General features: G+C 39.4%; 1 protein-coding gene across 10 annotated transcripts in view; it reads left to right on the forward strand.

Moving 5' to 3' along the window:
* The window catches only part of tnr (tenascin R (restrictin, janusin)), a 152,625-nt gene that overhangs the window by 74,602 nt on the left and 62,858 nt on the right, over positions 1-15,165 (forward strand). For 8 of the 10 annotated variants that reach the window (XM_046408273.1, XM_046408271.1, XM_046408279.1 and 5 more), the window contains 3 exons: positions 12,855-12,975; positions 14,565-14,781; positions 14,932-15,032. In XM_046408273.1, coding sequence (XP_046264229.1) covers positions 12,877-12,975; positions 14,565-14,781; positions 14,932-15,032 — 417 coding nt within the window. In that variant the 5' untranslated portion in view covers positions 12,855-12,876. Of the gene's footprint in view, positions 1-12,846; positions 12,976-14,564; positions 14,782-14,931; positions 15,033-15,165 lie in introns of all 10 variants that reach the window. The other 2 variants (XM_046408274.1, XM_046408277.1) reach the window with 1 other exon arrangement.

Below are 15,165 nucleotides of genomic sequence, written 5' to 3' on the forward strand. Positions count from 1 at the left end.
CATTATTTCTAAAATTCAAAGCATAGGGCAGATGTAGACTGGTATACTGCACTTCAAGAAATTGCAGTTCTCAGAGTAAGTTCTTAAAGAGTTTGGCTTGATCTCATCAGACAGATTGTTCAAGGAGTCTGTCGAGGCCCTGATGTAGAAAACTTGCTAATCCATAGTCATCTGTCTAGACTGTGAAATGACCAGAACAGCGCTGTCTCAGGATCTCAAGCTGTGCTCTGGCTCATCAGGGCTTATAAGCTCAGATGCAGCCAGGTGCAAGTCCAAGACATGTCGTAAAGGTAAGGAATAAAATTTCTAGATTATTTCTTATTTCCACCGTTTGCAAATAAAGTTAGGTAATGGCCGCCTTCAGAGGTCGATCGTTTCTCAACATTTTTGATAGTGTCAAGTGGAAATGTAGTAAATCCAAGCAGCTTCTTTAAACAAGAATAAAACCAAACCCACAGATTTATACCTGAAGACAATCAATAGTTCTGCCTGCTGTCATAAAATGATTGTCAAGGGATTTGACCAATAAGATTGTCTGCCTTCCGTTTCATGGCTGAAACTCTTTGTATCCCTACAGTGATTACAGTCTGACCAATTTCTCTTCAGCTTGATCAGTAATAAAAGGCTCACCGACATGTCCAGGCGGTTTGTAGCTTAATCCATAATAAAAGTTTTTCCAGTGCAATCATAGCTCAATCAATAATTCATGTTTTACCAGTGTGACTCAACCTGACCTCAGTCATTTGGACTCAACCAATCTGACCTTTTGATGACAAACTGTGTAAAAAACCTGTAAATATTTTGGTTGTTCCAGAAACATAACATTTGTTGGTGTAGAATTGCTCCTTCCATGCTCACTGTGGACATTGTCCTGGTGCAGCTTGTGTGGCTTTATACATATAATGGCTGTCCATCTTATGCTCCAACTGTCCAAATTTGTCATCCATTCCATCAGAATAGATATTTGTTTCTGTTTGGTACAAAGTAGATGGTTTTACAGATTATGGTCAACGATATGTTGTTTTACCTTACCTGTAGATTTTTTAATTCCATCATGTTTATCTAAGGGAGTACATTATCATACAATATTCTATATAAAGGCACTGAAGGATGAAAATTGTATTAACTACTAGCATTTCTTACAAAAACCCTACAAAATTCAAAAAAATCATTGAAAATCCTGTTTCATTGTGTGTAAAACCTGACTTACTTGTTACTGTTACTTATCACCACAACATGATGTGTTATGTCGCCCCAATCAAAAGAGAACTTTTACATTTAGAAACATGTTGCACATAAGCGTGACAGTCTCATTGCAAACACAAGCTGATAATAAGGCCTGCCAATAAAACAGACCTTAAAACAGCCACCTATATGTTCTCTCTACTGAACATATCTCTACTGTTCTCTGCCATTGAGCTGTTTATTTGGTAATTGAATGCAATCCCTTCTGAGCACCGGGAGCACTTCTTTCCTCGCTGTCATGGCATTGAACAGTCAGCAGCAACAGAAGTACGTGTCAATCCTTTTGATCCTCTGTAGTTCCTTTATCATCTCCACGCAGCTTATGGTATTGAATTGTTGCTGCATTTTGTGTCATTTAGACGCACCTTTAACTTGCAGAAAAATAAGGAAGACATCTTGCACAGGTGGGAAGAGGTTGACTTTTTTTTTTTTCTCCACCTACTTACTGAAAAGTACAAAAAAATACTTTGTCATTTCTGTCCCACAAGAGACAGAAGCCTTTGAAAGGGGAAGATGAAAGGAGCAGAAATGGCTTGTTAGAAAGGGACGGGAACCAACAGAAAACAACAGCTCATGAGGTGACAGACAGGAAGGTTTTTGAAGTTTTTTGCCCATTGTTTTTTCTTTGTTTAAGGTCATGCCTGAGCAAAAAGATAGTGGAAGATGAATAGAAATGAGAGAAAGGAAGGGAAAGAGAGGCGGGGGACTACAAGTGCATGTCAAACTCAGGCAGTGACAGGCTGTTTGAGGTGTTCTATGCAGGTGCCATATAGTGTAGAGACAAATTGGAAAATAGCAAGCAGGCAGTCGCGAGCTGAATTCAGACAAAAGGCCCAAAGACACATTGTTTTTTGCAGTGTGCATTCTGAATTGGTTGTTAGTGCTTGAATTCCTTGTCTGAAATCCTAAGCAACTTTTGGTTTTGTTTACAAGCACTTTATACCTTTATACATATATTTATATTTGTATTTTTTATTTTATTTTTTCCGTCTATCCCAAAACGACCAGCGGGCAGCTCTAAAATGGAAAATGAATTTGCTAAAAGCCATGTATTGTGTCAGCACAGAATAGAAGAGCAGCAGCTATTCAGCCGCAGCAGACAGTGAGAGAGAAAAAAAATCCATTCAGTTCCTCCTGACTCATAGCTGGTTGAACTCAAAAGGACTTAAGCATTTACCTTCACTGTCTAAATTTTTAACTGTCCTCTCACGCTCTCTCATCCATCCATCCGTTTCCTTTGCCCTTTTTCTAGATCTCTTTCTTCTCCTTTCTATCTCTCCCCTGAGGTAACTTTTTTATCTCATTTATTCTCTCCCACTTTTGACTCTCATGTGTTCTTATTCTGTCTGTCTGAATGCTTCTTTTGTTCTGTCTGCTGTCTTTTAATCTGCCAAATGTGTACTGTGTTCTGGCAAAAGCTTCAGCTTTACAGATCATTTCAATGTATTTTTTGCTCTGTATCAAAAAGGGCACAGATCTTCTTACAGCTTCTTTTATAAACAATACTTGGCTATGCTGACTATCCAGTGCACCCCCTCTTTGTCAGTATTTAGAAGACTCAGAACATTTGTGATACGAGATACACCATTATGCAGAAATGCTGCAGCAGTTATTTTGCTAATACAGGTATATCCACTTTAATCACAATTCTTCCTTTGCCTCACCTACCTGTGCATGTGAGTTAGCTTGTGATGGTTACTTGTGCCCAGTCAAGTCAAGTTCAAGTACCCAGTAAACTCACTACTGACATGTCCAGTGACTGCACCCTTTTGTTTTTTTTTCTGAAATGCTACACTAGTAGTGCCCCTTGAGGATTTTTATTTTACTTTACTTTTATTCCAATGCTGTCCATAACTGGGAATATGTTATACATTAGCAGAACAAGCAGTCCTGCAATTGTGAAGGAAAATTATGACCAATAGATTAAAAAGACAAATGCTTTAAAAAGATTATCTGTCTACTTTTTAGCACTTCTTTACTAATGTTATTGCAGTGCCTTCTCTGAACATTTACACCTGCCTTGATAAATCGGTCACAGTGTGCAACATGGACCAGGCACTCATCAGTGGCCTGAGGTTGTATTATTTGCTGTAGAATGGAATCCATTACTTGGTCCCATCTTTGTACTGAAACAGCCCAGAGACAGAGGAAAAGACTTGTGTAGCCCTCTGGCTGCTGGAGCGGCCAATGAACAGAGCCCAATGGTCCTGAAAGACAAGGCAATTTGGCCAGAGTGATGGGAATAATGAGAAAAGCATCGTAATGTTGCCAGAGTCCAATTTACAAGGTGGAGAGAGGGATAGAGAAAGAAGGAGAGAAGCACAGATGGAAAAGGAATGAAGGAAAGCAAGAGATGGTAAAGAGAGAGAGAGAGAGATCACCCACGCAAGAAGGCCTGGTATTAGTTTTGTGTTCATGTTGAGGTAGCTGCACATTAACCTGCGCAAATGGAGGTTATGGCTTTACTTCATGGGGCGAGCAAGGAGGGACAACAGGGCTTCTGCTGAAAGAGAGAGAGCAAGAGAAAGCAAGCAATGAAGATAGCACAGAGAAGATTCAGTCTCCCCATCTCTACAGTATACGGGTTTCAGCCTAAGAATCAGCCTCAGATAAGTCATTATATAGCACATCTCTGGAGGAACAGATTTACCGTGCAGAGTGAAAAAAAAGACTTAAGGATGAAGAAAATCTTCAGAGAAAGAGAGAAAATGAAAACCCTGTCAGTGAGATAAGAGGAGATGGTAAAAATGACAACTAGAGATAATGAAAAATGAGAGCGGCAAATATGAGAAGACGGACCGGCAGAGTGCAAAGGTGATTTCCTAAAAGAGGCGAAGAAAGCCATGTGGAAGAAACTATGAGTACAGTGGAAAAATTGTCCGCCTGGCCACTCTCCCATCTTTTGACTCCATGTTATGACAGTGTGACACTGTAGAGCAGTGACAAGATTTAAGCAGCAGTTTCCTGCCCCCTGGTACCAAGTCAGGACTGAGACCCACATGAGGCCTGCAGCGTCTTAAACCATAAGCATCACTTTTAATGCTTTCCTCCGCACTGACTGGTGATGATCATAGGGCCTCTTTGAGGGACTGTTTGCCTCTGTGTCTCAGTAGCTGGGGAGGCACTGGAGATTACCATCACGTCTGGATTACAGAAAGCAATTGCTACATAAATGTTTGCACTGTCCTCCTATAGACTCGTAAAGGAATAGTTACAGTGAGCTGCTCCCAAGGCTGACTTATCTATTCTCACTGAGCACTCCCACCCCTCCCTCGAGGCTGCAGAGAGGAAAGGAACCACATACACAGATTAAGACATATGTGTATGGGCCAGACAGCAAGCACTTAGTGGAGAGGCAACAGTCTGAAATGCCCCGTGGCCAAGGAAAGAGAGCAACACACACAAACACGCAAACAGTGAGAGTTAATGAAGCTTTCCATTGCATATCCCTTCCATAATCCAATGGGGATGTTAATCTCCTGTGGGTCCCCTGACTGCTAAAACACACTGATACACACACCTACTCACACATTTATTCATAGGGAGGCTGTGATCATGAGCAGTGTGTGGGAAGAGAGGCTTTTAGTGAGTGTTTCTTGTTTCATGATGCCGCCAGTTGGATGACAGAGACTTGTTTAGCTGTTTTCTCTATTTCTTCAGTTCTTCTGTCTGTGTGTCTTGAAGCTTCTTAGTTCTCCTGTTTTGTTCATTATTAAATCCCTGTAATCATTTTACTCACTCCTTTCTCTAATTATATTGTGTCATTTTGTAGCGGTTGGCTGCCCTTCACATTTAAATCGATACCAAATGGTACCCTTTTTTGGTACTTTACTCTCTTTGCAATAACAAAAATGCAATTTCTGGTTTCAGTGGGGGACACTGTTCAGAGACCTGTCGGCAGCTGGAGAGACTGTTTTTACTCTGTGCACTTTACACAGTTTCTTTGAAATAAAGAAAGAGACGGGATATCAACACAGCATTGGACTATATAATAAATATAAATAACTGCCAAGAGGAATTTTGATAACAAACAATGGAGGGTAGCAATATGCGATCGCAGTGTCTAGTCTGCCTTATCCAAAGAAGAAGATAACACACTAGCATCTCTATAATGTTATGTTGTTATTGATATCATTGCCTAGATACTAAATAACTGCTTATTCTTTGCTTGGTGGCAGGAATTGGGGTGGGGCGGGGCTAGTGCCATTCACAGCTGACACCCAGTGCGCGGTGAGTTACATTCTGGACAGGGACAGGGCTAACACGTAGACACTGGGAGGAATGTGGAGGAAAGGCATGCAGGCATGGAGAGAACTCCACACAGAAAGGGTTGTGAATTTCCCCATTGTGGGACATTAAAGAAATCTTATCTTATCCAGCCTAGAGACAATGCTACACAATGCACCACCATATGTAAGCAGAAATATACAGTATACTGTATGTATGTTATGCTGTACTAGATATAAATGCCGGCTTGTTTTGAGAGAAATCTCACGGGTGTCAGAATGTCATTAGCCATTTTCATTTTTTCCATCCACTCGGTTTTGCTGAAGAGCTGCGAGCACAATATGCCTCCCACGAGTCATAGCTTCTTTCACTCATCTTTGGTGAAGGAATCATTTTGGATAAGGGAGCTCACAAGCAGCTGTTAATCCTGTTGTGGTAATAAGAAACTGTCATCTTTTTGTCGTTTCCTACAGAGGAATCACAAAGGACAACTGTTCACACCTTCAGTGAACTAAGAACAAGATCTAGTTAAAAGTTGACTGAGGCATATTCTCGGAACTCAGATATAATTTGAGGATGCATAAAGCCATGACCTTTTCATGTAACGTTCTATCACTTCATAGACAGGCAGTAATAATGATGTCTGAATGCATCCTTCTGAGCTCTGCTTTGTGACAGGCCCCAATTTCTAATCCGGCAAATCATTTATAATTTAGAAAACATTGAAAAAATATTGACTTTGTACCCAAATCCTGCTGGAAATTATTCATCTATAAAGAGCCACATCGTTGGACTGGCTGACATGCTCTTTCATCATGATGAACAGGGGAACTGTAGTTTATTTTGAGTTGATCCCATATGTATATTAATCTAAATGTATATTAATCTGACTGAAAAGCCTGAATGTCTGAAATGTCTGTTTAGTTAAACACTGGTTAAAAACTACAGTCCCTAGCTGTTTCACAAACAGAATGACAATGAAAGTATATTTTTGAGTCCTTTGAGTAAAAACACTAGACTTGAGAGCTTTGAGCCGCAGACAAGCACAGGAAATCAGAAAGCACTATAGCTTTGTTGTTGGTCTTTCATAAATATCTATACCATCTATAATATTACCTATTTAGCTTTATCTATCATTTTACCAAGTATTGTATTTTGACTGAATTAAACTATGATGACATAACAGTGTAGTATTAGTGAAAAAGCTGCCTCATAACTGAGATAAAGTCACCTGTTTTGAAACTGGTGTGGTCACATTGGTATGATGTTAGTTTAACAAAAAGAAAGGAACTGTTTGATCCTGCTTGAGTGGCCATTTTATGTTTTTATGAGGTAAACTTCGAGCTCCCAGCTTCTTTAAACCATAAATATTGTGGCTGTAGCTGAATATACTTGGTATACAGAGGCTCACTTAGTGCTTATCTAAGTATTAAAATCAGCAGAATGTCTTACATGTGCAGAACAGTTGCTGTTATTGCCACAGTACATTGCTTAGACTTTAGACTGAATAAAGTGAGAAACAAAAATTGTTACAATTGTTGAAGCTAAAGTGTTGAAGAGCAGGGAAGTCCAAAGAAAAAGAAAGGAAGGATGGAGGGACACACGTAAGGAAATAAGAATAATGAGCTCTTTGAGTGAATATGTGGCTGAAAAACCAGAATCATTGATAACATTATTCAGAAACCTGATCCCTAAAATCCCTAATGACCATCCCAAGCACTTTGTTAGACTTATGCCTGAAAGAATTATTTTTTTCTGGAAAATAAAATGTCCACTATCGCCATGTAGGTAAAGTGTTTACTAAGATCAAACAGGCCAATATATTATCCTCAAAAAGGATAAGTAAGCCTTTAAAGCAGGATCTGTTTGTAGGCGTCAGCACTGCTTGATAAAGCCACAAAGCTTCATAAAACCCTTGGCAGTGTGAGCTTTTGACCTGGTGTTTGCAACAGCAAATCCCAGTAATCCCTAAAGTGAAATTTGCATCGCAAATGTCTGATTGTTACTGACACTCTGCCTACTCTGCGTCTCCTAGCACTTTAGTGCAGTAAAAGTTCATGTTACCAAAATGCCAAACAGGTATCCATCCATCCATTTTCTATACTGCTTTATCCGTCAGGGTTACGAGGGGGGCTGGAGCCTATCACAGCTGAGAACAGGCAAGAAGAGTCTACACCATGGACTGGTCACTAGTCAGCTGTAGGGCCGACACACAAAGATAGACAATCACACACATTTGCACTTAGAGGCAAAGCAGAGTAGCCAGTGAACCTAATGTGCATGCTTTTCGCACTGTGGGAAACCGGAAATACCTGGAAAACATTGTTGCAGGTACAGGGAGAACATGCAAAGGCAGCACAGAAGGCCCACGTTCGGGATTCAAACCAGGAACCCTCTTGCTGTAAGGCGACAGTGCTGACCACTGTGCTGCCCCTAGTCAGGTCCATTTATTAAAAAGAGTGCTTCACTGCTGCATCACTGAAACAACTCGATATGTTGCTGGAGTACAGTGAGTGCTGGTCTAAAAACACACTGCATACTATATCATTTAGTTTTAGCAGACTGTTTTGATTAACATAACCAAAAGAATGTCCTTCCTTCCTCTTCGTGAGAGTCAACATCCTTCTTGAGGTTTGTTTCTAGTGGTGGAGCAGCTTGCAGTCTTCGAAGGACATCTTGTCTTAAGGTCTCTCAGGTGGCAACATGCTACAGATGGAAGCAAGCTGGTATCATGGGGGCTACAGGGCTCGTTAGCTAGCTATTTTTTTAGATCTATCTATCTATCCATCTATCCATCTATCCATCTATCCATTCATTCATCCATTCATCCATGCATCCATATCCGTGGTATGTGTTTGTTTGTATGCACACGACTGTTCCGGTACCTTTGGGGGATGAGACATCAGTATAATGTTAAGAGTCTGTAAGTGTTAGTTTGACTTTGAGGGCATTAGGAAAAAGGGAACAAGCTCAGTCGTTTAACGATTATTATTTTTCAAATGGCTAATGTTCCAAACAAGATGTTTCTTTCAATACTTGCCATCGATTTTGTTCACCCAGGATATGTAGAGAGGCGGAGCATGCTGCTCAATTATTACATTCAATTAAGGAATAGCTTTAAGTCCTCTCCATTACAACATCCTGTCGCCCATTTATCATTTACAAATTGTAAACATCATCAGAATGTACATCAACACATTGACTTATATTGCTTTTTATATGTTTGTGTTCATTCTTCTTCTTCTTATCATTATTATTATTAGTATGATTATTATTATTATCATTGTTGTTGTTGTCTTTTCTACACAGTATATTACTCAACTGATAGACTCTGTTATTTGTCAGTTAGCGCTTGCTCTCAGTATCCAGCACCACATCTGTATGTGATTAAAAGAGTCTTTTTGAAGTGTCCATGTGCCAAAGATTGGATTGGTATCTCAGTGTAATTACACTGTGCATTTTAAAATTCAATTCTCTTTTCATATCAACGCTCCTGCCCGCAAACCACATTGTGGATAAAAGAGAAAGATACTGTGAAGAATTCAAGACAAAAAATTAAAAGCTCACCTCAGAGAGACATGTAATCTAACAAAGATGAAGAAAGTTAGACAGAGAAGATCAAAGTGATTTTTTTAAACATCAAACTTTCAAGCGTGCTGGTTTTTGTGATTCATTTTACAGTTGGGATATTTTGTGGAGTGGCACCCTACATATGAGCTGGGAAAAAAAGAATGTCTCTTTCTTTTTCTCTGCATAAAGTGCCTCGATGGTTCTTATTATAATTGGAACAGGCAGCTTCATTTCAGCCCCACAGGGGATGAACTCATCCAATTTCTCTCAAGAAAATCACCAGGTAATACATAAAGTGACAGCATTGTTTCCGAAAATTCTCAGACGCAGTCATGAAATGTATATTTTTCTGCATGCACATAATTACCTGTGAATAAGTAGGAGATGTGGATACGTACACACACTCGTTTGTCAAGCTAGATTACTTCATAATGTGATTTTTTTTGTTGTTGTTGTATTTACACCTTTAGACAGCATCTCGACATTGAGAGGCTGACTGCTGACTTAGCTATTCGCTGACCAGGAAGATGGACTTTTTGTTGTGTTTTAGTGCTTGAGGACATGGGCTGGTGTGTTTTCCTGATGGATATGTGTGGATATGACTGTGTATGCAAGAGTACTGTAAATTTGAAGGTGTCTATATCAGTGCACTTGGTTTTGTGTTGGCTGTATGTGTTCTCTCTCCTGAAAATAAAGTAGTAAATTAAGCTACTTTTTAGCGCCTGAAGCATTTTTGATTCTCTTCACTCTGAATGAGTGAGTCTGTCCTTAATTGAGCCTCCATGAAAAACCTTCTCTTGTTGTGCATGGAAATGCTTGTGGGCATCAGCCTGCACCATGACCCAATGACTAAAGTATAATTCTGTGACTTTGAACCTCTTTCAAACTTTTATCATTGCTAGTGTAAAACAGCGTATAGAGTTCTATTAATGTATGGGTCTATTTTGGTAGACGTTTAAATGCAGTGTGCCTTCAAGGGAGACACTTGCATGCATACGCAAGACCTTTATCTCCTTTGTCTACAGAGAGATAAAAAGGTTGCATGACAGTTTTATCTGAAGATACATCTATTTCTAACTCTGACTCTTGTTGTGGAAAAGAAATGTCAGAAGCCAGTAAAATAGATCCTGACTGACTATATTAGAAGCACCAACATTTTTTTTTGCCAGTTTTAGTTTATAGACACATTGCACACTGCAAATGTGTCATCGTTAGCCAGGAAGATCATTTTGAACTGCTGTCCCTTGGTCAGTATGTTTGGTCAGCAAGTATACAACAATAAAACACAAAATATGTAATAGCTGAATAAAGGAATTAAAAATATGAAGTAGCTGACGAATTGGAGTCAATGTAAGCTGATAAGTAACAACAACACTGAAATGAAGCTTTCGAATGTATCACATAATCTTCATCAGCAGATGTCCAATTGTCATGAATAATATAGATGGTTAAATTTCTTATCTTCTTACCGGTTTAAGGACCTCTCGCCCATGTCCAATTACCTCGAAGCAGTTTTGCCAGTACGTATTTTGTCCACCAGAGAGCACTGACTAATTTATTTTTTAAATTGAAAAATACAAAATCAATACAGATGTCATTCAAGGCTCGTTTTCAGAAAGCACATAGAAACTTTCCTCTTTCAGCTCATAAATTGTATAACATCCTTCTATTGTCAAACTCTGCACTTACATCATTCTGTACAGTGAAGCTCAAACATTCAACTGTAGAAAGAAGAGGAATCTTTAATCCAGTGCACAACTAGTCAGCTGATTGTCCCATGTTCATGTTTGTCTACATGAAAGCATCCAATTCAACATGGAGGATAGCATTTCTAATAATTCGTGGATAATTAATAAATATATACTTTGGCTTTTTTTTATTTTAAGGACATTTTTCTTCTCCATTTAATTTATACCAAAAAACTTTGTTTCCTCCAGAGATTTATTAGATTATTTGAAAATTTTACAGATTCTTAAAGTTTAAACAGTCCTTCTCAGAAAAATGTGACATGTTTAGAAAAAAAATAAATAAGATATGATCTTTTTAAATTTTATTTATACTATTTATACTTCAAATATTCGTAATAGACGCCAGTGTAAAACATGACATTATGGCGACGGCTGATCTCAGGAGCTGTTTTCTATCATGTTCATTGCAAGACATGGTTGGAACATCCTTGTGGTGTGATTTATCATCATCACCTCTTCTAAGCATGCATGTGAGCCATCTACTGAAGCCAGCCAAAGGGACACTGCTTTAGCTAATGGCTGTGAACAAGATGGTTCCAGTTGGCTTTTCTCGCTCTTTCATCATCTGTATGCGTCTCATTTGTTTGCTGAATTCACCAGCTAAACGGTCTGTGTCGTATCAGACAGCAGCTGCATGCTTGAGGGGAGGGTTGCAAGTAGAACATTTTCCATCTCTTCGGTATAGAGCAGGTGGCATTGGAAGTCAGCTCCAGCAAGGCCAAAGCCATTTATATGCTGTATGTGTCAGCATTCTTTATATAAGCATTTATGTTCACTGCAGACAGAAACCCACACGCATGTGCACGTATACACCAGTTGTTAGACTCTGTCTTTGAAATGCCGGATGTTCTCATGTGGGTGATCTTCAGAGCTGAAGTATCAGTGTGCAATAAATTTTCGGTTTGTGAGCAGCAAGTCTGGGACATTGATTATGCATCAGTTTAGAAAAAGAAATTTCCTCTCAGTGAGACAAGCTTAAAAGAAAACATGACTCACACACTGTGGGATTCTTTCTCTTTCTCATTTATGTGCAAATACACTGATGTTTCACCCTAAATGATCAAAAAAAAAAAAAAAAGAAAAAAGAAAAGAAAAAGCCCAAGCCAGTTAGGTGTGATAAGAAACTTCCATCTGGCTCCCACAAAAGGTGCCAGCTGAGACCAGCTTGATTCACCAACATGAGATTCATTGTTGTGATGAAAGATCCTCTTGAATACAGACAACACAGGCTCATCGGTGAGGCGTTTTCCTTTAACTCCTTCTGAATGGTCCTCTGCCCGCGCATACACAAGCATGCTAAACTCAATAGCGGGTCGTGCTTAAAATTACTGCCATAACACTTGAACGCACACGTACCACCAGCTGTCCTCATGCTTAAATGCTAAACCATCTTTGTGGGTTGAGTAAAAGGTTTGATTCAGCTGATACTGATAAAGCACATTTCATTCAAATAGCTATGTTTAAAACAACCTTCAGCTTGGCGCTGTCTTGTCTGTGCTGATATGTGACAGACCACTTGAAGGATCCACATCGGTTTTTTCCTCTGTGTGGCTTTTATTTCAGTGTGTCCCTGTTGTCTCTTCCCCTCTCACTCGAGACAGGATTATAGCAGCATCACTCAAAACGTGTCTCTACTGAAATCCATCTATCAGTTCTCTCCCTGAGCAATATTTCTGTGTTCCTCGCAAGTGAAAAACCATTTGATATTGGAGATATTTGGTATTGCACAGTAAAATACATTCAAAGGTTCTTCACCAGTACCGCAATCCCTGATTTTCCTCCTAAAGCCAGTTATTTCACATCAAATCCAGGGAATGTATTTGTAATTTACAGAGGATGAGTTGATGGCAGTAGGATTCCACCAAACACACACAGAAACAAACACACAAAAGACACATGTGAACAGACATGTTTCTGAGCTGGCACAGCTACGATATGTATGTACCCATGCGACACAAACACCATTTCCGAATGCTTTTTTCAGCTGACACTTCACACCTGCCATCTCTTTACATCGCTCTCTTTTTCTCTTCTCCCTCCTTTCTACTTCCTGCTGCCCCATAGGTGTGAGTGGACGGAACTGTTGATGTTTCTTCCCAGCATGCCTCGGACACAGCAGCATCACAGGGCCACTGTGTCCACAACAGGCTGGCTTCTGGCTTTGGCTCTCATTCTTGCTCTACAGGTAAAATTTGTTCTGAAAATTAGCCATTTCTCACTGCGATGAACTGCCCAGGACTTTGTTTTGTTTTTTTTTTCCCCCATTGTAGTATTCCATTTTAATCATTTGGCTCTGGGTACAAATCCACTCAAATTATGCCATGACCAGTTTGAGTATCAAAGAGAAGCGGTGACTTAGACTTCTTCCATGTTTACTGCAAATTTTCAATGTTTTATGTAATTGTTTTTCTGTACATTTTTCCCACTGTTGCTGTTACTGTTGTTACATCAAATAAGCATTCCTGTCTCACATCTCCAGAAAAAATGTGTTACCATTCATTAAATTCTGGGTTAACCATAAGTCCTGGCACCATACAAAAGAAGACAACATTAGGCTTCTCATTTTTAAGCAGTGACCCTCAATTTTGCTGGCTAAAATAACAACTAATAGCTAATTACGTTAATTATATTAACTCCATGAGCTGGTTGAAAATGCTGTTAATTTTTTTAGCTGTCTCATTTTAAAATTTGCAAAATGATCTTCCATATACACTTGATGGCTACATACATGATGCTTTGCTAGTTCTAAATGTACATGTTATGTTGGCAAAAAGTCATCATACTCATTAACTGATGAACTAGTTAGTCCTTGTATTAAAAGTAGTCTCACCAAACAAATGTTCAAGATCAGTATGATCAAACTCTAACTAACAAACTCTAGTACTATTAGTATCTACTATTTGGGTCTGCTTAGCTTATGCATTTGCTCTTTCCAAATGTTATTTTTCACAGATTACAGGACAAAGGGCTTTTAGGATGAGGACTAGCTGATGTGCTTGGCAAATGTAACCACAGTGAATAGATTCATTGTGGTTGCTGGACTTGGTACTTTCCTAAATGCAATAAGGAGCAGAGCCGGATTACTAATGTTAGTCTAAAATCTAATAGCATCCTGGACTGACTTCCACACAGTGAAGAAATACTATGCATATCAGAAATGCTGATATTTGTAGCTTTCATTTGAGAAGATAAACAAACGATTCCTTCCACAGTGTTTTGGTTTGGTAAAGGCTAAAAGAAAGAGTCACACAAATCATTTAAATGCAGAGTATCATACTTATTACAGTTTCACACCCATCTCTTCAATATGTCGAGAAATCCAAATCTTGACAAACCTGCTTGGTCAAGCTACAGTTGATAAGCTATGATTAGAAAGTCACTGATTAATCGCAAATAGTCATTTGCACCCATTTAGTGATAATAAGAGTACTGAGTACTCTAATAACTTCCCCAATCAAACATTTTTTATTCCAACATTTATGAAGAACAAGATGTCCTGAATACAGTAGGTCCAATATTGTCCACCTTGGTTTTTTTTCCTAAGAAAAGCCTTTTGAAGAGTACAATCTATAAATACTGTCCTGTCCCAACGTTATTTGCAAATGACTTCAATTTTTTATGTAAAAATTGAATGAAGAAAATTGTGTCTTGTGCCCCACTGGCACTGTCTTACTCTTCACTCCATTATTCTGTAAACACAAGATATAAAGGACAAAAACAGCTGAAAGCCCCTGAGTCCATGTGCGGTGTTTTTTGTTTCTCGTCTCTCACCAGGGTGCCGCTCATGCTGCTCCATCAGGAGACAACAAGCTGGTTCATACCACCAGAGTGAGGCGGCAGACCCCAGGGGGGGATCAGCCCTCCTCCGCTTCCTCAACCAACCAGACCCTGAGGGAGCAACCCGTGGTCTTTAACCATGTCTACAACATCAATGTACCCTTGGAGTCTCTGTGCTCTGTCGACCTGGACGCCTCCGCAGCACCTGGCTCAGGTGATAGTGAGGTCTTCTGATCGATTGAGTGTTTGAGTTTAAACTCACTGCCACCTTATCTGCTGTTCTAGAGGCACCTTTTGTTCACACAGAGACACAGCAACATGCTGTTTTGACGCATTTTTAAGGCCTCTCCTTTTTGATTTGAAGGTTCTCGTGCTGGGTTGGGGTCCAGCCCTTCAATGGAGGGTCCAATTGATCCAGCTGGACCAACAGAATACACTGAGCAGACGTTAGATGCTGACAGCCAGGTACCATTATTTTATTATAGTTTAATTAGTAGTAAAGCATAGAGAGTATATGATATGATATTTAGGATGACTTGAAGATGTGAAGAGACTTCTTATGAATAATTTGGGGAGTCTCATAATTATTAAAAAGAAC

This window comes from Scatophagus argus, chromosome 13 (genome assembly GCF_020382885.2).
Source record: "Scatophagus argus isolate fScaArg1 chromosome 13, fScaArg1.pri, whole genome shotgun sequence".
NCBI classification, from domain to species: Eukaryota; Metazoa; Chordata; class Actinopteri; family Scatophagidae; genus Scatophagus; species Scatophagus argus.